Source organism: Anopheles maculipalpis, chromosome 2RL (genome assembly GCF_943734695.1).
Source record: "Anopheles maculipalpis chromosome 2RL, idAnoMacuDA_375_x, whole genome shotgun sequence".
Taxonomy (NCBI): Eukaryota; Metazoa; Arthropoda; class Insecta; order Diptera; family Culicidae; genus Anopheles; species Anopheles maculipalpis.
In genome coordinates, this window is record NC_064871.1 from 11,924,285 (window position 1) to 11,946,415 (window position 22,131).

Consider the following 22,131-nt stretch of genomic DNA (forward strand, 5'->3'; position numbering starts at 1 on the left):
AGGTGCGAATGGATATGCAGTTATCTGTTTCGGTACGTACAATCAGACGACGTGCCGTTGAAACCAGATTGTTCTCTCGACGTCCTGCGAAAAAAAAACCTTTGATTTCTGAAGAAATTCTGAAAGTCTCTGTGAATCAGCGAAATGATCGTGAAGGTGTTCGACGCAAGGATCAGTTGTTTGCACAAATCAAAAAGGCGTGAGCAGCTATTCTACAAAACTTCATTGATCACGCGAAGTTGCACTTGTTTTGTCCAGGAAGAAAACGTTGACTTTTTTTATTTTTTAAATTAATTGCTATGTATGTATAATCAAGATTTTGTTGTAATAAACACGAAAAGTGCTGTTTCAATCAACTTAAAAACATCTTTCTCACAATTGCACTTGTTTTGTCCAATACTGTATATGAAGTATATTTATGTAATTATTAGTTTACGAATAATTTCACATAAAAAATTAAACAATCTCTGGATTATGCGGAGCAGTTTTGTGTGTACTGAGTAGTGTTGACAGCTTCAGGACTAGAAAGACTCAAAGATTAAATCCCTAGAAAGATTCGAATCGGATTGAATCCTAATTTACGCATCCGATCCGACAGGGACTCGATTGGGATTCGAACTCGATTGCGATTGGGACAACTCTTTTGTGAATCGAATCGTAGACTAAGAAAAAAAGGAAAGAGAAATGAAGATCTCTCAGACTCATTTTTTGCCTTATTCAATGTAAATCTCAAAAGAATTGCAAAAACTCTTTGCGATTAGAATCTCTCTGTCGACTAATGACTCTCAAAAGGGTTATTGAAAGAATTTAATCCCAATGGGGTAAGGAATAAGAGTGAATCAATTCTTTAGGTGAATTAAAAAAGTAGCTTTTTGCATCTTTAATATGAAGCTCACTAAACAGGCTAATTAACAACTCCCAATACGTAGCTCAACTCTATTTCCACTATATTCGTGATGGGTAATACGATTTCACCAGTTTATAAATTATAAATTATAAACTATATAATCTATTCTACTATATCTATCTATAGTCTATTATAAACAATATAATCAATCACTTCGCACCGACGTCACTTGAAGCCAGTCCAGCAATCGAGTGAATTTACCATCCACCACGAATCCAGATCAAACCAGAGAAGCTGGCGCACTGATTTGCTACTTAATCTAATCGTATTTTTGTTTTTATACTAAACGCACAACAAAACAATCTGAGGCTCACATACTTTGCAAGCCATACTAGGGAAAAACAACCGCTTGAAGCTTGTTACATTTGTGCAGTGTGCATCGTTTGCTTATCATCGCTTCACTGTCAAGAAGAGAAGCCGTCCTAAACTAAATACTGAAGCGTGCAAAAAGCTTAGCACTGTGGCAAACATTGTAGGGGACGATATTTAAGCGGCGGGCAAGGAAAGATATGTAATCTTTTACCTGTGGCGCTTTTTTGCAGATGTTTTGATCCTCTCCTCTTCGGTATGATTTATTTGTATGGAAAAGGCCATAAGAAACTAGTTTTTTCTGCATCTGCAAAGGGAAAGCACATCCCACACGACAAAATGAAGGCAAATATCGGGTACTCGAGAAACGGAAAAAGTCGGAAGGAAATGCTGATGATGGAGAAAGTCAATTGATTTCGCCATTGCGCCACCATTTGTAACGCCGCGTGTGCTCATGAATAATCGATAGACGTTATTTTCTGTACGCGCCGTTGTGGAGCTAATATGTCTGCTTTTTTTCTTTTCTTCAAAGGTTTAATACACAAAGTATTACCATTGGATAGCTTATATACATGTAATTGGCAGAAAATGGTAAACCTTCACAGTGGCGACTAATCCCGCCGAACACAACAAAGGAACTAATAATCAATGAACTCGAACGAGCGTATCTAAAATTGATCGAAAAACCTTGAAAACCATTTGCTAGGAAATAAAACCAAAACTCCCAGGGCGGGGTTCGCAAAAAAAAAAAAAAAACTGGTGCAATTGGTTCCACGGCCAATGGCCAATTCTTCAATCGGCCGAATGGTGTACAAATTATTTATTTTTGCGCTTGGTCGTGAGACGATGACTGAAAATACCGTGACGCGTTCTGTTGCGAATTACGCATGAACAACCTTGATCGAGAGCGTTAGCTTATATTAATCAGGATGAACACCAACACAGCTGGTGTGGAATGGAATGGTGTGGTCCACGAATTTTACACCAGCCGGAGATGACTTCACAGCATTTCCCAAAAGCATGGCAAACAAAAGCATCCTTTTCAACTGCGCATTATTGCACGGGAAGGAAAGGTCTAATAAATAAATAAAAACCCATTCCAGCCAAACACTTGCACAAACAAAATTTCCCGCTGAGTGTGGCAAGCATTACTTGCCTGCGCGTGGTTTGCATGGATTCACAGTAAATTATCTCCGGCATCCGCTTCCCACGCTTCCGCGGTCGAGAGTAGAGACAGACACACTCTTTTGGTGTGCTATTTACACCCCCCCTACCTATTAGCTCTGGTGCCAAGAAAGCGTCCTCGTCTTTACCGAACTTTGACGGGAATGTGCAATGGTGACTTATGGGTGACCAGGGGATTAAGAGCGAAAGTTATTGCAAGGATGAGGACGGCGGGAAAGACTGAGAACGTTGCAGTCGTGTACCAAGTCTGCTTCCCATGACCTAATTATTTGTTTATAAATGTACCACGATACAACGTACAGCAAATGTAGGGACACACATACGGTGAACTGTTTTTATTTATTCCTGGCTCACTCTTTTTCATATAAGTAATTTATTTTTTAATACCTTTTTAGACAATTTTAATGAGCCATTTTATTTTACTCGAGACGAGAAACACAAATCATACGATCGAAGGTTCATCATCATGTTGGCCTGCTCATCATTAGGCACCCGATCTCCGGCAGGTCTCGCTTAACCGGATCCAGCCAACCAACTCACTGTACACCCCTGCCGAACTGGGGGTCGTTGACGAATACCTTCTTGGCGGGGCATGAGTCCGTCATCCTCATAACATGCCCCAGCCATCGTATCCTGCCGATCTTTGCTACCGTCAGGATGTCCGGTTCTCCGTATAGGGCAGCAATCTCGTGGTTCATCCTTCTTCTCCACACTCCATGCTCGAACACACCACCAAAGATGGTCCGGAGGAAGCGACGCTCAAACACGCCAAGAGCGTTTGCATCTTCCACTCGGATGCTCTAAGAATCGTGGACATATAGGACCACCGGGCGAATCAGTGTGCGTTATATCTCACATTTCGTGCCGCCTCGAAGTCTTCTAGATCTCAGCAGACGGTGAAGGCCGTAGTAGGCACGATCGAACGTTATAAGGTTTTAAACGTAACAAAATAGTTCGCTTAAATAGTACCTCCGGTAAGCCATCACTCAACAATGCGGAAAGGTGTGGGTTCGAATCTCAAAACAGGAATTTTGAAAGCCAACTGTGAGCGGCTGGCTAGTTGCAGAAACTTTTTCAACAAATGCTCACTATCGCCCTGACTTGTCCTGCAATATAAACCTGCAATAGTTGTTTGCACTTATCAGCTTCACCTCCTAATACACGTCCTCCCCTACATCCCCCCAACAACACACTTTACTGATGTGTCGATGAACTCTCCATGTTATATACACACAAGTACGATAAGCAGGCAATAGTTACGATCGATCATCTTCCACGTCGAGAGGAGAAACCGGTGCAATCCAGCCAAGAAAACGGGGGGAGGAGAGATCATCGAACACCACCCCCCCTTCTGCTTTGCGTCACAGATTCTCAAAGCAAACAGCTTCGAGTTCTCAAGTGCATAAACTATTCACGTGATGTGTACCTGCGTCGCAATGAAGCTCTAAAGGGTAGTGTAATGTGTGTATACTTTGCAATACTAAGTAGCGATTTCAGCCTGATTCCGCTGACAAGAGAGAGTCACAATAGAAGAAGGGATGGCTTTAGTATGTACATTACTGGGACGCATGAGATTCTGGAGTGTGAATCACGCAACGTTTAATAATCTTTCGTTGTATTTGAATTTTAGTTTTCTAGAACTCATTTAAAGTGTTCCTAGATGTGATTTTCTGTGCAGCTCATTAGTTGGAAGCGATTCTTCAACGAGCGTTAGAGGTCCTATCTTAAATAAATTAAAATGAAAAACTGATACACTTTAATATTCAAATGTCGTTTAATAAAGCATTACGAAATGATTAACAACCCATGCATTTCTCCACTCATGCAGTGATTCCACCCAAGGCAGAGAAAAATGAATCTGAAGGCACAGTTTGAGGCCCAGATTGTAATTCCCCCAACTAGCAGAGGTGTATATAAGCACCATCCAAGGCAAACCCGGTAAGGAAGGCCCACCATGGATCATAAAATGACCAACGCTTACATACATTAACTATTCAACACGCAATACCTTCATTTGATAAACAATTCCGATAGTCCGGACGGGCGCGTGTGTTTGAAGTCAGACGACATTGAAACACGAAATGTCTTCTCCTGCTACAAGTACTTCTTCCAAGAAACTGGAGCATTTATTACACGTGCTTGTAATAACCATTTGAAGTGGTTCAAGTATAAGGCACCAGGTCCACTTCCTGCTTCTCGCTAGCGGTTAGAAGGCTGTTGGATGGTAAATAAATCCCACCACCGGAGGGCACACCGCGGTGCAATGTTCTGCATTTACATTGGCAAGGCCGTGTGTGTTTGTACCTTCTTTTCCAGCACAACTTTTTGCAGCGGTCGTATTGAGGTCACCAGACTGAAAATGGAGAGTGGCGAAGAGGCTAACGATCCTCCGCAGAGACAGTAAAAGACTGGAAAAATTCCTAGAGCTCGGACATGGTAAACAAATGGTGCATAAACGGACGAGACAGTACGGGGTTTTTCTTGTGTTGTTTGTCCCTGGTAGAATTCGGTGCTGAGTGGCCCAATTTTTTGCTGGCTTAAAGCCTTAAGAAAACGGGGAAAAGGATAGAAAAATGAACTAACAAAAAATAATAACCTCACTTAACATTCCATTACTCAAAATAGATGCTTCAAATGGGACACAACTATGATATGGAGCCAGTTTCAAACAGGTCCCGAAGACACAGCTGCAATGCGACTTAATTTTTCTGTTCGCTAATAGCTTCTACCGTCCTTAATCGAGTCCCCTCTCGACGCCTCATCGAGTACCTACAAAAACGGTAACAAATTCCTCCAAACAAGGGAAGGACGCCAAATTCAGTAAGGCAACGACATGCTCTCCTGACATCCCAATCCATCCCAGGCCCACCACCATCATCACTATACCGAATGATCTCAGCAGGCACGGTGTTCTGATGAGCCAGTCAACGAGTTGTTCACGAAAAAGGATGCCATTTTACATCAGAGTAAGCGACATGGAGTCGTTGGGAAAACGAGGCAGGCAAAAAAAAAAAAAAGAAAACTCAATCTCACTGTGTCTAGACCCCTTGGAACCAATACACAAGCACGAAGTGGGGACGTTTTTGTTGTTCGGCGTCGTGATACGATCAATGAAACATCAATCAATCATGTCAACGCAAGGGAACCAACATGGTGGTTTGGAGAGCGGACGCCTCTGCCAGTACTACTACTGATGGCAATCGATAAGGTGAGAAGTAAGATATCGCTTAATTACTTTGTGGAGCGCTGTGTTTGGTGGTGGTTTGTCCGCTGCAAGGTTACAGGTCTTTCGAAAGAGAATTTCAGGTTTCTTCGATCATCTCTATTATTGGACAGAAGAGCAATGCTATGGGAGAATGGAAATGCTTTTATTGATAATATCTGCGGACGGATAGGTGAAGCTGAAGGCTAACTGACCAACTAAGGAAAATATTTTATTTATCGTGATATAAATCAACAGCTGTATTTTCAAGGCAAGATATCATGCAATGGAGTCGGAAATCAAAATGTCCAACCAATGGATGACAGCCACTAAGGGCCTCGCCGTCAAATCTGTCACGTACAAGGGACCTCAATTTGTGGGCCTCGTTGAAGGGAAGGAGCCTCAACCATCGGGCCTCGTCCAAGGGGCTTAGTCCAAGGGGACTCGTCGAAGGAGCCTTCACCAAGGAGCCCCGTCCAAGGGGCCTAGTCTAAGCGGCCTCGTTTAAGGGGCCTCGCGAAAAGGTCGCGTCTCATGGGACTCGACTAGTAAAGCCTCATCCTAAGAGCATCGCCCAAGGAGCATCGTTTAAAGGATTTTGCTCAAGGACATCGTAAAACACGATCCCCCCAAAGATCCGTCCAAAGGGTTTCGGTTTGTGGCGTAAAAAGTTTTTATGGCGTCCCTTTTCCAAGGGATCTCGTCTAATGGGTCTCTTCCAAGAGATCTCGTGTAATGGGTCTCGTCCAAGGAACTGCGTCTTATGGGTCTCGTCCAAGGTGGGAGAGAGGGGAGGGTGTGTGTTTCGCTCAATCGACCTCGTTCAAGGTACTTCGCCTAAGCGACCTGATTCAAGGGACCTGTTTTAAGGGACCTCATCTAAGGGACCTCGTAAAAAGTCTTGTCTAATCGACCTTGCCTAAAGGGCCTAGTCTAATGGACTACGCCTAAGTTGTCTTATCCCAGGGATGCATAAATCTCAACTGGATGTGATACTAAACTAATATTCGATTGAACCCTAAAGTTTAATCAGCTTACCGGTAGTTCTTGAGTTCTTCATCTCCCTAAAGCTTGGAAAAAATATTATTCATTAATTCCATATTCTTATGAATAACTTAATTTCAATCTAAAGCAAAAGATTGTCAAAAAACTAAATACAAAACCATTGCTTTTGTATGAGAGATTTTCGAACTTTTTGGTAGGCCCCAAAGCCGTAGGACATTTCATCAGCAACCAATGATTTTTCCATTAATCGATCATGCAGCAGTCACCGTCACCGGGGGTAGTAAAAAAAACCGACAAAACCCCACAAGCAGACCCAACAAACACGTGACAGCGACATCTCCTCTTTTCCACCCAATAACGCTCTGCATTCAATCGAACAGTGAACCTCGTTCTCCCGTCTTTGAAGTATCCGCCAGCAAACCGCACCACCAGTCGATGGCCTTGCTTTCGAGAGGAGGGATTTGACGGATACCAAAAAACACACAAAAAAATTGCACATCAAAACCACATTGCGTGACGAATGCTTTTTTGGCGTGGAGAAGGTTACTGCCACAGCTGCTTTTGGCAAGTTTTTTTCTTTGATCATTTACTGTGTTTTGCGAAAATGCGTACATCCCCAAATCTAGTGCGATTTGCGCGACCCTGCTTCCGGATTAGTTTTTTAGTATTTGAGTAAAACAAAAAAAAATAGCCATTAAAAATGTTCTTTTCCCAGAACTCAGCTCAAACTTTAGCGAGAACGTTGACGTGCGCCATTTTCTGGTCCATTTTCGCAAAAGCTAATTCTCACCATCATCGCACCCTCCCTCCCTACACGAAGCCGATGTTTCGTTGCGCTTGGGAGTTTGATTCAATTTCTAGCTAATTGGGAGGGCACTCCACGTGGCCACGGGTAGCCGGATTGCCGCGGGAAAAAGAATGCTTCGTTAATTGGTTGATTCGATTTTAATCGTTTCTCCCTGCATCTCTACAATTCCTGTACAGGTATGGGTGTGTGTGTGTGTGAGTGCTTGATGTGTTTTGAGTTAATTATAAGCCGGCGCCAGCAGGAAGAATCATGCTTGATTTTTCCCCTTCAAGGCAAGCGTTTAAATTCGGTGGGAGAGGTTTGGGGGGGGGGGGGGGGGGAGGAGTAAATTTTCCGGGAAAACAATACAATTATTGCTTATCATCGAGGAAATGTGTCCAGCAGATTAATGTTTCTTCACTTGCTTCCCCATCAAAAACGTTTTTAAACTAATTTCATTTCAACCCTTCACATCGTTTGGGGGCTTAATATACTTAACCAGTTTGCCCATTTCCTTGCTCCACACACTTACCTTTTCTTTATGAATCGCTGTATAATCCTTCTCTGTGGCAAAGTTTCAACGTACTACAGCAGCTAAAATTTGCCAACAATAATCCTTTGAGCATTGCTTCGCATCGACGATGGTGCACGGTCAGTTTTGCTCATGGCAAAACGCATCGAAACGCATACACACGGCTACACCGGCTGCACACATTCAGAAGCTTTTAGTACAGTGGGGTGGGGCCCTTTAACCCCTTAAACTAAGTGTACTTATGCTTCACCGACACCGATCAAACGATTGGGTTTGGTTAGATTTTTTTTCTATCGCTAGGATTTATACAATTTTTTCACTGTTTTTCACAGTTTTTCACATGCTTTTCCAAATTACATAGACACACACGAGACACACACAAAGTTTGCACAATTTTTTTTTAACTTCACTGATGCAATTTTTTGTTTTAATTTTTTCACTCGCAAAAAAGACTGAAAATTCACACTTTATAGAACATAGTTTTATATTATTTTACACTGATTAAACAATTTATGCGCTTTATTTTTAAACTAAAACTAAAACTGCTCAACAAGAGCCTCCCATCAAGCCCAACTCTTGAGTCATTACGACATGCTTTTTATCACTTGCATCAGCATTTGACTTGAAATAATCAACACAACATAGTCGATTCCAAAAATTGCTTTACACATTTACAAAATTTAATTTAAGCTGACATTAAAGAATATGCAAAAAAAAAAGGACGGTTGCTATTAATAATTTGATGGAATTTCTGTAGAATCCTTCGTATGACGTAATGGGCACAGCAAAAAACGGGGGATAAAATAAGATTTCATTCAATCTTTTTTATTGAAATCCCAAAATAACTTTCTTTGTTGGAGAAATTTGTCCACTTTTGCCTGGAAAAACATTCTAAAAGAAAGACGAAAATTTGCAACAGATAAACTCGCAGCAGTCGTGCCTGTATTGGTAACCGTGAACACATCAGCTGGACCACCACAATGGAGAGTACGGAGGAAAATTCGACCACCCACACACACACAAGCGCAACACAAAAACTGTCTACGGCAAGGCAAGCACGAACAACACAACAACAAAAGCGAAAGCTACGTTACGTTCTTTAAAATCCATCAGCATTTTCCTCCGGAACACAAAGGCTGTGAAAAACCATCCCTCTTCTGGCTGGGGATGGGGATGGTGCTGAAGCTGCTGCTCTCAATGACGAATCAAAGACAAAGATAGAGAGAGAGAGAAAGAGAGAGAGAGAGATGAGGCAGAGACAACAGCAAATCGATTTTCTTTTTTGTTTTTTTCAACTAAAACCTGTACTAATCGTTTTTCCACTGCCAATTTGGCTTGCTTTTTTCCCCATCTGCAAGGAAGAGACCTTGACAAGGGAGAAACTGCGGAGGACTCTTCTTTCTATGGGAAAGGTACTTCAGCTTCACAGTTTCCGTGATACAGCGTGATGCATCTTCCAGTGGAATGTCCTCCAAACTGCTGACAGGATCGTGACACTGTCTTGCGGGGTGGGAGCTGGGAATAAGGTGGTTGGGAGATAGGGTTGTACGGTTGCGAGGCCCCCAACTTCGGTGTTATATAATAAAACCTTTGGTACAACATTATGCCCCCCCGTCGTGCGTCTGCAAGGGTTACTTTAATTTAAATGCAATAACCGACGCAATTCTGTCCAATAAAAGCGTCGACAGGCGAAAACGTTCGGGTGAACTTTGGACACAAACACATACTGTGCGTGCTGGGGCAGTAAAAATTCATCAAAAAACGAACCAAACAACGAAGCGCTGCTAAACTAAACAAAGCGAAGCTGAATGTAGTGGAATGAAAATTGTGTTACGATGCGTTTGTAAAGGTACACAACAAGGAGCTTTTTCCAATAAAGAAACAAACAAAATGCACTCACGTAGAAGGGACAGAGAGCGAAAATTGTTAATTGAAATATCGTAACAGAAAAAATCGATTTTTTAGTTCAATAATTAAAAAATAAGCTGCTAATTACAGTGACGGATATAAGAATAAATCCATCTTCTGCTGTACATAATTGGAATACCTATTTACAATGGATTTTTTTTGTAAGACTTTCTTTAAAATTTAAAAAAAATTCTTTTATCTTTTTTTGGATTTATGATTAAATTGATTTATTTATTTATAATTAATTATGACGGTCCAGTGCCGTATTGTCAACACCGCTTGTATTGAGTAAATTTAATAATCATATTGATTAGGCATTTCCTCGTGATGATTTAATTGATCCCTAATAATTTTTGCCATTCTGAAATCGTGAATCCAAACACATCACCATCAATCTTTTTTTTTTCAAAATTAAATTTTTGAATAAAATTATAAAACAACTCCATCGCATAAATAATTAAATAAATAAAAAGCTTGGAGAGTAAAAAAAAATCTTTTACGCCGCTGAATAGTTAACGTTGTTTAAAGTTCTTTTTTTAATTCTTTCGCAATTTGATAGTCACTTATGAACGAAAATAAAATTGCAATATAAAATAAAATTGCTTATGAAATTTAATGAACTTTTATAAAATTTTACCGAGTACATGAATTGAAAGCAATGGCTTAAAAATTTATTATATAAGTGCCCATTATCTATTTTTCGTCACTGTATACGCTAATTATATAAAATAGTAAAAATGTTTCAATATTTTAAAAACAGAACAGATACTTAATTGGGTATTTATTTTCCTTTTTCCCAGACCTTTACTATCTTCTTTTATTCTTAGTATACTATTGCAACACTTGTTTGTGCAAGCCACTTTTTTCTTCATGCACTGATAATATGTTATCACAATACAGTTATAAAAGGAAAATAAATTATCCCCTACAAAAAGAGAAAAAACCAAAGAAGAGAACAAAACAAACAGGAGGACGCATTTCCTTTTGGTGATGATTGAGTGAAACAACCCCTAAAACAACACAATACAGTGGTGAAGAAAAATTTCCAATTCTTGTCAGCTGTACGAGCGATGGTGACACACACACACACTCATACACGTCCGTGCTGAAGTTTACAAGCGTTTGTGTTGGTATCTAGGATACAGTGACACAGTCAAAGTAGTCAAGGATGAAGCGATGGGGTGGATTACATGTAGTGGGTTGGTAAGCTCTCCCAACCACCCCACTACCACCACTTCCTGAGCAACCAGCAACCCCACCAAAACAAGACACATTCAGACATTTGTTTTGCGTTGTTTTCATTGCATGCCAAGGTCGTTGTTGCTGCTGGCCACAAATGCATGCATGCGTATAGACACAAGATAACGTTTTATGGGCACCAGAGCGTATATAAACACACACACCTAGAGACACATACACACGATATCGAAAGGTGTAAACATATCACTTAAGCATTCAACAAAAACACGAATCAATAAGACGCGCGATTCAACACTTCCACAATAATTGGAAAAAGGTGAATCTGTTTTCCACTACAATTCAAATGCGAATAAAACCTTTTTTTCTGTTTGCTATTTGCATCGAACGTTCTTTTTTATCAGCGTGCCCTACCTATACACATACTTCGTGCAAAGGTTATCTTACTTTGTTCACCTTTCTTGTTATGGGGCGCCATCAAATCGTCCCCCTCACAATTTTCACACACACACGCACACACGTTAAAAGAGGGCCGCGAGAAAATAAACATTCAACGGCCCCGCCATCGTACCAAAACACACCAACACACACGCACACAAACGTAGGTGCACCTTCCCCCACTAGCATTACTATATCAAACAGACGGCGTAAATGATCTCGCGGAATACACTTTGTACTGTTGGCTTTTTGCATTTGAAGTGCATCCATGTACCTAGCATGGTGTGTGTGTGTGTGTGTGTGTGTGTGTGTGTGTACGTGTGTAATCTGGTAATGATAATAGTTTTCCAATTTGTTGATTAGCGAGGAATGCTTAGAGGCCACCAGTTTTTCCACCAGATGATAAATTCAACTTTTCAACGCACGCACGCACACAGCAAAGAAGACATCTGAAAATTGTAGCAAATAGACCAAAGAAAACAAGCGCACACACTGAAAAGAAATCGTGTTTCACCCGTCAGCACCACTGGCTCAAGCAGGCGATGACAGCGAAACGTCAGCAATGATGAGACAACGGGCAAAAGGAAAATAAATATTCAGTATTGCTGACCTGCATTTAGGTTTTTGTGTCTTATTAAAATACACTTTGCACTGTCTTTGAACGAATAGAATCGAGCAAAAAGAACTCAAAAAGTGATTTACTTTGGTATGGGGCGAACAAAAAAAGGTCAATAATTTTCCTGCCCCTTCGTTGGATTGGTGTGGGTGTCCTATACTCCCCAACCACCGAGACAAGCAGCAATGGTTACACTTTTTCTTTGGGAAAAACCATTCGCGTTCATAACGCATGAAAAGCAACAACAGTGCGTGGTTTTAGTGCTTCTTTTCGTTCGCGAGTTGGCAGGCTGAATAACCCACCAACACCAGCAGTAGGTGTGTGTAGCGCTAGAGGGTGGCGCTCACAATGCATTGGTATTGGTAGAGGGGGGACGGTACGTCTTCACCCCGCGAGGGTGACCAATCAAAAATTGAAAACAAAGGATTCTCTTGATCATTTACCGAACAGCGGATGAGGAAAATTTCTTTCCACAAACGATGAGGAAAATTAATCGGAACAATCACACACACACACACACACACACACACACACACACACACACACTCCCGCCGCTGGCACTTGTAAAACATTGGTGGGTATTTTATTGCCTTTTTTGCCCTTAAACGACCACCTTCAGGTAACCTTTACTTTTTCGTGACTTGGTGCAAGTAAGTGTGGTATCGAACAAAACATAACACAGTTAATTATGATGACCCAGCGGTTATTCTTTTGAATAAATATTGAAGAAAAAACACCCAAAAACACATAATTGTAGTCACTTTTTTGCAGCAGTCGTAGCCACACACACAGAGAGACGCAAACAACTTCACAACGCACTGCCTGCTTTGCTAGAGCATAACACAGCAGCAGCAGCAGCAGTTCGTTAACCCACACACAAACACACACGATCGCCTCCACATTTGCATACGTCGACGATGAATTTCGTTCCACGGCGCCCACAAAATGTTGAACCAGAGCAGAATAATACAATTCAAATTAACCGTATGCATACATTGCAGTTGACGGCTTGTGTGGGCACTACTGTCAGACATTCCCATAAAGACTGAACTGTTTTCCGGATTTCTCAATGTTGCCTGCATAGCAGAAGGAAAACTAAATTCACGCATTTGACTTTCGACTACGAAGACGACGGCTGGCAAACCTCCGAAATCGGGCGAACAAAAACTGCAGCCCTGATTGCCAACCACCCCTTGCTTGGTGTGAGCGAGCAGGCACTACGACGATTTCACTGGCGTTGGCCTTCCGACGGACGAACTGCTAAGGCACAATGAATGTGTGTAGGATACTTCTTCTTTTTCCTTTTCTCGGACTGCATCCACACCCCCCCCCCCCCCCCCCCCGTACGCTAGAAACAATGAGAAAAATGGAAAAACTGCTGCTAGCTTACACTATTTACGCAATCATGCGGACGACAGACACAAACACACACACACACGCGCGCGCACTCTCAGGAGACAAAAACACCAACTTTTCAAGCTTTGATCACTTTGCACTGGGAAAGATACGCGGAACGAAACCGATCCAACCGATGGGATTTAGCAACGCCAAAACATACGCACGGGAAAAACGATTTTCACGCGATACGCGTTACAAAGCCCGCAGCCAGCCTTGACAGCTCACACTATTCGATCCGTTTCGACGACCAAACGCGTCATTTCAGTGTAAAATGCTAGCGACTGTGTATTTTCTCTCGCCGTGCAAATCCGTGCATCGGTGCGCACGCTTTGGTAGTGGTGTGTCAGTGCCGTGTTTGTACGTGGTACAAAACAATTCAGCGTTTACAGTCCGCTGGTTGTGTACTTCAACCGTTTAAACAACTATACATGTTGCATGTCTGTTCTAAGCTCCGTCCACGAAGCTCCGAACAAGCTTTCATACTGCAAAAAGCTTAGAACAGACACACTTTCCAAATGTATGATATCGTATGAAAATCATAGCTGGCTTGCTGGAAAGTGTGCACACGTGGGGACGATTGTTTGTTTTGACAGATTGACCATATCACACAGCTGATAAAATAAAGACGCGTACTGTTCGCGAAGAAAAGCATCCGCGTGAAACGAGAGGAAATTCGCTCCGCCGCTTCTTTTTGTCACGTGCCTTGGCTGAACCGAACGAACGGGGTTCAATGTTATGTAAACAAAAGCATTGATCGCGGTGAGTGAACATTCCGCGAACGGAGCTGTCGATTATCGCGCAGGTGATAAGAGGATTTGTCGAGTGGCTAATTTTTTTGCCCGTGTGTTAGAAACGCGGGAGTTTGTTGACTAATAAGGTGTTGGGGGAGGGATTATATAGGCCAACCTAGTCAACGATGTCAATTACCGAGAAGGATCTGTATCGGGATACCCCGGTACGCTATCTAGGTAAGGGAGTTACATCACGCGTGCACTTGTTTTCCTTGACCGTCTTTTTTTCTGCTATGGATTGATTTCAAGGATATGCGAACGAGATTGGAGAAGCTTTCCGTCCGGTGATTAAGAAGATCTTTGTGCACGCGAGTTATGCTGTGGCTATCAGTTACGTACTGGCGGACACGGCCGATAAGTCGAAGAAACAATATGATGTATGATGAGCCCGCCGCCTCTTAATAGAATTGAAGCCATCTTTAACTGCTTTGTATCACATTTACAGAAACCAGAAATACTTGGAGGAGGATTCCGTGGAGCGGCCGTTGCATCCGGTGATACGCTGTTGTGGCAAATGTTTGCCTCGGTCATCATTCCCGGGTTCACCATCAACCGGTAGCTACAACCCACCTTCGAAGGCTACATTTTATTCAATATAATTTCTAACAATTTCCTTTCCCTTTTCACGCACAGTATCTGCTGGTTGTCTAAAGCTGCCCTAAAAGCAAACAAAGTAAAAGGTCCGATAGCTAAATGGGGTCCAACGATGCTCGGCCTGCTTGCCATTCCGTTCATCATCCATCCGATCGATAATGCGGTTGATTACGCGATGGATAACACCTATCGGAAGTACGTTAAATAATAGCTGTTCTGCATCGGTTTCGGGTGTGGTTAAGACTCGGAACTTGTCTCGAAACGTCGTTGTGTTCCGTAAGACGATAAAGATGGATATTAGCCAAAGCGCCACAAACACAGGAACAAGATTTCGTACAATAATTATAGATTTAAATGGTGCCAGTAAAAGACTTCGGTGAGGACTGTTACTGTTTTCTGCTTTACCAGTGCGACAAGTTAGGGATATGAGTACAATACACAGGAACAGCTGCTATTAGTGTGTTGTGCATTGTTAGCTACTATTGTTTTAGACAACTATTACGATATTAACGATTGTTACTCTGTTACTTCACTGTGATGGTTTGTTTAGCAGTGATAGGACACAAAAGAGCTCAATTACAGGGAAACGCAAATAATAGGGTGCCGTGAGCCCACTTAAGAGAATCATGCAAGCGAATATGAAATCCTCGACCATTGATGTAGAAACACTCAATACATTAGCGAATCACCAACAATAGTTATGCAAGCGTGTGCAATTGATGTGGAAAAAAATTAAACCGCTAAGTTAAAGTTTTGCTAAGTTTAATTAACCTTTAAGTAAAATTTAAAAACGTAACTGTCAAATTTAATTTTCCACATCAATTGCACGCGCTTCCATGACTATTTTTAGTGATATTGGATGTTTCTATGTGGGTGCGTATCGTGTGTGGGCTCGTCGCACCCTATCACTTGCTCATCCCTAAACTACACTACAAAATGGTGCTAAAAACCCCGAACTACTCGAAGGACACAGTAATAAAGCCTAAAGTCTTGCCTCAATCGTAGAACGGATATGACCGGATGCCGGTTCGTTCCTGTCCGAAACCTCTTCCCAGGTCACGATTTCTTCGCGAACGGAACGTGTTGCGCATCCATCCGCTAGCCTGTTGCAGTCGAGAGTGAACAAGATATTTAAGCTTAGTGGCATACGCTTTTACCATTGCATTCGGCCTTGCTTGCAGGTGATAGTCATTGGGGTCATTCGATTGGCCGAGAAATTGAACCATCGTTGCGTTGGAAGGTTTTGAACCAAACTAAAGGGTGAAAAGGAAAGCGTAAAAGTTGAGCAGATAATCTTCCAAGCTACACATTTGAGGGATCTTTCATACCCAGAGAAGATCATTTCGTGCTGCATTTAGTTTGCCAGCCTCCAAATGATGGTCCTTTACGTTAGTGCGAGGCTGCTTTCGCTTTGCACAGTAAGGACGGAGCGTCACGAAGTAGATTACCTCAATGAGCGAAATAATGGAAAAGCCCAGAAATAGTCCCAGAAGTCCTCCAACGTTTGCTTTCAGAAGGTATTAGACAAGATAGTGAGAGTAGGTTAGTCATTTTGTTGGATTGCTTGAAAGAAATCGATTAGCAAGTTACATAAGAAATCCGTAAAGCCAACCAGTTCGCCCTTAGTAAAGCTGCGATAGTATGTATCTTTCACGAAGACGTAGATCAATGCCAGATTCTTCCTAACCGTCCCAAACGAAAAGAACAATTCGTGATAAATCTCATAAGGATCCTTCTTTACAACATCTCCCTTACTTCGCGTACTGCTCGTCCTTTACATCATCTAGCAAACTCTCCCGTATTCCAAACTGGCCCACCTGTAGCTCAGCCGTCGTTACATCCGGTATGTAACTAATTTCGAAACATCCGGGCAAACACGTGCACGACAAGCTATCGTTCGCGGTGAACGCGATCGAGCTACGTATCTGCTCGTAACAACGCGCATTAGCACGGCTACAAATTTTCGTATCCTCGTACAGCTTCGGCAGATAGTACAGCACGCAGCCACAGTTCTCCAGTATTAGCTGCGCTTCACACTCCAGCTCACAGTTGTTGCGCGAGTAAACGCTGTAGTAGGACAGGTTAGCTTCACTAGCAAAAACACACTGTCGCTGTGCCTGGGCCACCTTTCGGATCTGATCGGCCGCATCATTAATCTTCGGCGTGATGATGATCCTATTCTCCGATCCAACCGGTATGTATTGGGCGTAGTCCGTAATCTTGGGCGTTTCCGTTGGGCTGTGAAAGATGATCTTAAACCCAGTCGATGAGGTTGAGGAACAGTAGTAATCGGTCACGTTTGCATCGAGTACCATAGCCAGTCCCATCGTAACACCCGTACCGGCAATAACGCGCGGATAGGTGGTGTTACTCGGATGGTCAGCGTATCCTTGCTCCGGTGTCCAAAGAATCGGCCGAAAGCGTCCACTACCGCTGCTTACCTCCGTTGGGAAGATGTTCGGAGCGGATGCGTTCTGGAACATGTGCACCGTGTCGAGTGTGTTGAAGGTACAGCAGAGTCCTTCGTCGGTGAAGACGGATTGAAAGATTTCGGAACATTTTTCCGGTTGTTTCGCGTACCGACAGGCTTTTAGCATACCGGAGCAAGGTTGTGTTGCCTGTCAGTGTGGGAAGAGGTGGGTCAGGCATTAAATGACCTCGTTACTAGGGATGGGCTCTCTGGAACGCACCCACGGTTCTGATCCGATTCCGGCACATGAGATTGCAGTTCCAATTCCAAAGAAATGGAATCGACGCTTCCTTGCAGAACCGTCCGGAATCATAGGAACCGTCGGAACCGTCTTCCATTTCTACTATTTACATTCGTGTTACTTACACTCAGCAGTAACTTCTTCACTGCGGTCCACTTCCCTTCGTACTGTGTCACATTGAAGTCACCATCGATGGAACAGATGCTTTGCAGTACTGATTGTTCCAGCGTGTTTTGCTCGATCCGTTCAGCCGCTTCCCGGCGCACCTGGTTCATGTTGCAGATGGTAACTGCCGGAAAGGGAATGTTTTTGATGTGTGTCGCAATCGGATTCAGCCCGATAATGATCGGTGACGATTGCCACTTGATGTAAACATTCGAGATGAAGTAAATCGAGCATGCGGTCACAACGAGAAATGTGAGGAAAAAATATGCCCTGAAATAGCGGGAACTAATCAGCAAACATATCCATAAACTTTGTTAAAAGAAGCGCCATTTTATCATAAACATAGACGATTAAATGCCCACAAATAGACACCAAGTGCATCCACAAATTATCACCTTTCACACAGCGTCAATGAAACCGTCCCGATGTACTTCAGCCCGTGTATGGTGGTGTTGAGACAGTACTCGCGAAGATTCTCCGTAAAGGACACGCGTTCATTATGCATCCGGGTGCGTAATTCTGGTGGTGAAAAGCATTTCACAGTCCATTAAGTGAGCCAATAGTTTGAATTTATTTTTGCAAAATCAAATTTTAAATTCATCAATCAATTACTACAACCCACGTGTTTTTGCCATCAGCTTCCCATCCCTTACTTACCCTTATCGAACGCCCCGTGTGGTAGGCGACCGTTGTTGTGTAATGCAGGAAACACTGGTGCCATACTGTAATTGTTGCTCTTCTACTTAATTGACGCCACTTTACCCGGGAAGCCACGTGCGGCTGTAAACCATGCTTTGATCTTTTATTGTGCTACCGTTTTACTGGCCCAAAATCGTAATGGCGTTGCGGGACAGTATCGATTAATTTTGAGGTTACTTTTTTCAGCGTTGTTTGGTTTTGTGGTTACCGTACCGTTCCGGAATGGGTATGAATTTATGGGTAACTTTTCTGCGTCAATAACCGGTGTGCCGTGTGATTCTTTGGATCAATATGCTTCGGTGGAATGTGATGTTCTCACCACGTACTGCGGCTATAGTATATTGAAGTTGAAGTTGGTAACGGAGCATCCTTCTCTAAATCTGCAACTTCCACCATGCTCCATGGAAGGGCTGATTTGCTCGTCAGGAAACACAGAACCAAGGAAGATTGTTTCAGGAAACGGAGTTGAGGCGTCTTGATACGACTTCCTTCCCATTCCTTGCGAAACTTAACGACACAATTCGTATCGAATTGTTATGAATGTGTCGTTTGTGCTCTGGGGTATGTGAATTTCCACAAAGACCTAAACTTCAACAGGCGTTAACCTATGATTTTGGTTAGACTTCATCCTCATCATGGTCGTCAGGAGCGCCCAGTCGGTAAACGGAAGGAAAATATTTGCATGTATCGACAATCAATCAACCCACACACATGGTTCTTCGCTCTTTCCCTCTATCTGATAGGTAGGTTTCCCGTATCCATCGGTCACGAAGGTAACATTAATCCTTGTACAGTCGGCGGCGAGGATATGCTGGGGGCCGACGTCTTTGATATGTCTACATGTACGTGATATCGCTTTTTAAATCGAGTATATCGGAGCTGTGTGGAATCATTGTTTTCTTAAAATACCGCATGCAAGGGAACATCCGATGGCCGGTGAGCTTAAACCATCAAAACACGTGTTCTCTGTATAAGCCCTCACCCCTATCGGATGCGCCACTATCGATTTGACATCGAACCATGCTTCGGTATTGCTTTAGATACGCCAGTTCAATCTTGCCAACCCGCACTCGCCGGACGAACTTTCATTAAAGTTTAATTTACAATTTTGTCACCACCTGGGAGGATCTCCATCAGGACTCTAACCTCTGTGTGCATGGCTTAAAGTCATCATTTTCCAATTTTTCACCTCGCTGCGTTCCGACACCTTCTGGGGATAATCTGTGCCGGGGAGGGTTTTGTGCTGCAGTGCAAACGGGGATCAGAGGCATAATGCTTTCGAGTTTTCTTTTGCCACCTCTCACCCGGGCACCCTCACCCAAACGAGGGTTACAGATTGGCAAGATGGGTAAAGGGCTTAAATGCTTTTCGAGCATTTCGGCAACATGCGAGAGATATTCTATGCGCTCTTGGTGTCCTTCGGCTTGCGAAGAAGCTTTTTTTTTTGAGCAAATTTTATCGAACGATTGTATTGGCCTTCTGTTTGGTTATGATAGGCCTGATAGGTTGGGGGGAGGGATAAAAGGTTACCATTTTTGTTCTCTTTTGGGAGCATTGGAAGACTGTTTATGTTCACCCCGGGAAAGTATCCTGCCAGGTGGTGCTCCCGGGTGTGTGTGGTTGGATAATTAAAGTTTACGGTACGAGTGGATGTTTGTTTGCGTGCTTTTTAGGCTTTAAAACTACGGTACCGAGCTCAATGGCCGTTCTAAGTAGCTTTAAGTACCAATTGAAGTGGGAGTTGGAGCTGTTTTATTTTTTTTTGCACTCAACCATATAAAACGGGCTGATCTCTTTGATGGTTCCGGATCGGATTGCTCTCTTTACGCGTGTGGGACTCTTACATGGATCCCTTTTTTGGGGCGTTTCACTGCAATTACCGCGCAGCACGTAACCGTGGTCAGTAATTGGAAATGATTTGCCGATTATAGTATCACGAGTACTAATAACGAACCTCGAAGCATTGAAATTGTACATAAATTCTGGGAAGTGTTAAATGGTACAGTGTGTTATTTGAATTTACACTTTATTCCAGATTAACACCAGATACAAATAGTTACAAAACCGTGAGAAAGAAAATATTTTCACTATTCAATTATTTTTCCCGGCCCAAAAAAGGTGTCCACCGTTGGCGTGAAAATGACGCTCCACGGAAGGAACAAAGAATTTTTGTACACATTTTCGAGCAATAAAAAACGATTGCAATATTTTTTTTGTTCACATTCACTGTGCCGGATATTTTGCATACCTCTCGGCCGCTTGTTGGGGGTTAAAATCCGCAACGAAGCAGGCATTTTGAAAAAAAAAGTAATTAAAATTAAGTTTCAATTCTGTACAAAGGCCCTGCATGGAAAACGGATATGCGAGTTATGATTCAATTATGCTTCGAAGCGTAACACGATCGGTTGATTTTCTTCGACACAATAACCCGTCGCCTTTTTTCGCTCTTTCCTACACTGACACGGCGGTTCAATGAGGTTAAAACAAAAGGATTAATGGAACAGGGATTGCTTAAATCCTCGACTGAATAAACATTTCCAGCCGGCGGTTAAGCCACTTGTTTCTGAATCACTATAAATATTGGTGAATCAAATGGATATGTGTTTGAGCCAAAATTATTAAAAAAAAAAACGATTAACCGTAACGTTGCATGGGATAAAAGTGGTTTAACGGTTTTACTGAAAGAAAGCTCTTTAAGTAATATTTAAGTGTTTATTTTTTATAGATATATGAGCGAAATATGCCATCTAACCACATCCAACTTCTGATTGGTCTGCAGAAAGGGCTCTGACGAAAAACGTGGCACATGACGCACAAAGCAGGGCTTCGATTCATAAAATGGAATTGTAGAGCATCAGTTTGGCGAATGTTTCAATCGAAGGAATTTTGCACACACTAAGGGATAAATTTACAATTTGACTGTGTCTATAATTTTCATTCGAGCATTTTCACAGGGGAATCCAAACTGCAATTGTTCCATAGCTGCGTTACAAAGCTTCACATTTGAGTTGTAAATTTCTTCCAACTGAATGCAATGTTTCACTATATGATAGCAATGTTCCACTAAAAGATTGCACTAATCTAGGGATGGGCATAAAATTGGGGATGTTTCCGGCGAGCGATCGAACTGCAGCCCTGGACCGAGTTTCCGTGTGCAACCCTGAGCAGGCTAAGGAGTTAATCGCATCCGACTTGATTTGAATCGTCCTGTAGAAGAGGATTCGACGAAATATACAGCAGAAGTAAGCTGAACAATACAATTGGGACCAACGAGATTGAGCATCTGCGATGGATTTAGTACAGCAAAGTTTTTGGAATAAAATAGGAACGCTTTAAGTGAGTTAGAAGTCGATACTAGAATCGTCACCACAAAAACACACTCTTTCTCTGCTCTTCCTTTATACACCAAACTGATAAGATATCAATTGTTTATCAAAAACATATTTTTAGTACACCGAAAACCCGTTTTACTTCTACGTCTTCGGATTACTTCACTGCTGCTTGCAGCTAGAAAGGAACCTTCGCCAAAAAGCACCGACCGTTTACTGAGCTCGTTTGCGTGATCCTGCCATTGTTTTATTCCAATCATCAGCGTATAAAAGGACACAATTTTCCTGACGAGCAGGTGATTTGCCTGCCACGTTGTGTGACTGTTGCTCCAACCAACAGTGAAAATCAACAGTGAAA

At 42.5% G+C, this 22,131-nt stretch overlaps 3 protein-coding genes and 1 long non-coding RNA gene across 4 annotated transcripts in view; 2 read left to right on the forward strand and 2 right to left on the reverse strand.

The window, feature by feature from the left end:
- LOC126560096 (uncharacterized) overlaps positions 1-22,131 on the forward strand; it is a 428,080-nt gene that overhangs the window by 120,782 nt on the left and 285,167 nt on the right. The gene's annotated exons all lie outside the window — the stretch shown is intronic.
- Positions 1-22,131, reverse strand: part of LOC126559891 (uncharacterized) — a 224,337-nt gene that overhangs the window by 40,415 nt on the left and 161,791 nt on the right. The gene's annotated exons all lie outside the window — the stretch shown is intronic.
- Positions 14,370-15,077, forward strand: LOC126559319 (mitochondrial fission process protein 1). The gene is made up of 4 exons (XM_050215455.1): positions 14,370-14,452; positions 14,525-14,652; positions 14,721-14,830; positions 14,909-15,077. The coding sequence occupies exons 1-4, from the start codon at positions 14,401-14,403 to the stop codon at positions 15,075-15,077; spliced, it is 459 nt and encodes a 152-aa protein (XP_050071412.1). The 5' UTR covers positions 14,370-14,400.
- On the reverse strand, positions 15,865-18,466 carry LOC126557519 (pickpocket protein 28). The gene is made up of 7 exons (XM_050213319.1): positions 18,403-18,466; positions 18,141-18,264; positions 17,706-18,015; positions 16,625-17,487; positions 16,460-16,551; positions 16,198-16,376; positions 15,865-16,122 (listed from the first exon to the last, which is right to left on the reverse strand). The coding sequence occupies exons 1-7, from the start codon at positions 18,464-18,466 to the stop codon at positions 15,865-15,867; spliced, it is 1,890 nt and encodes a 629-aa protein (XP_050069276.1).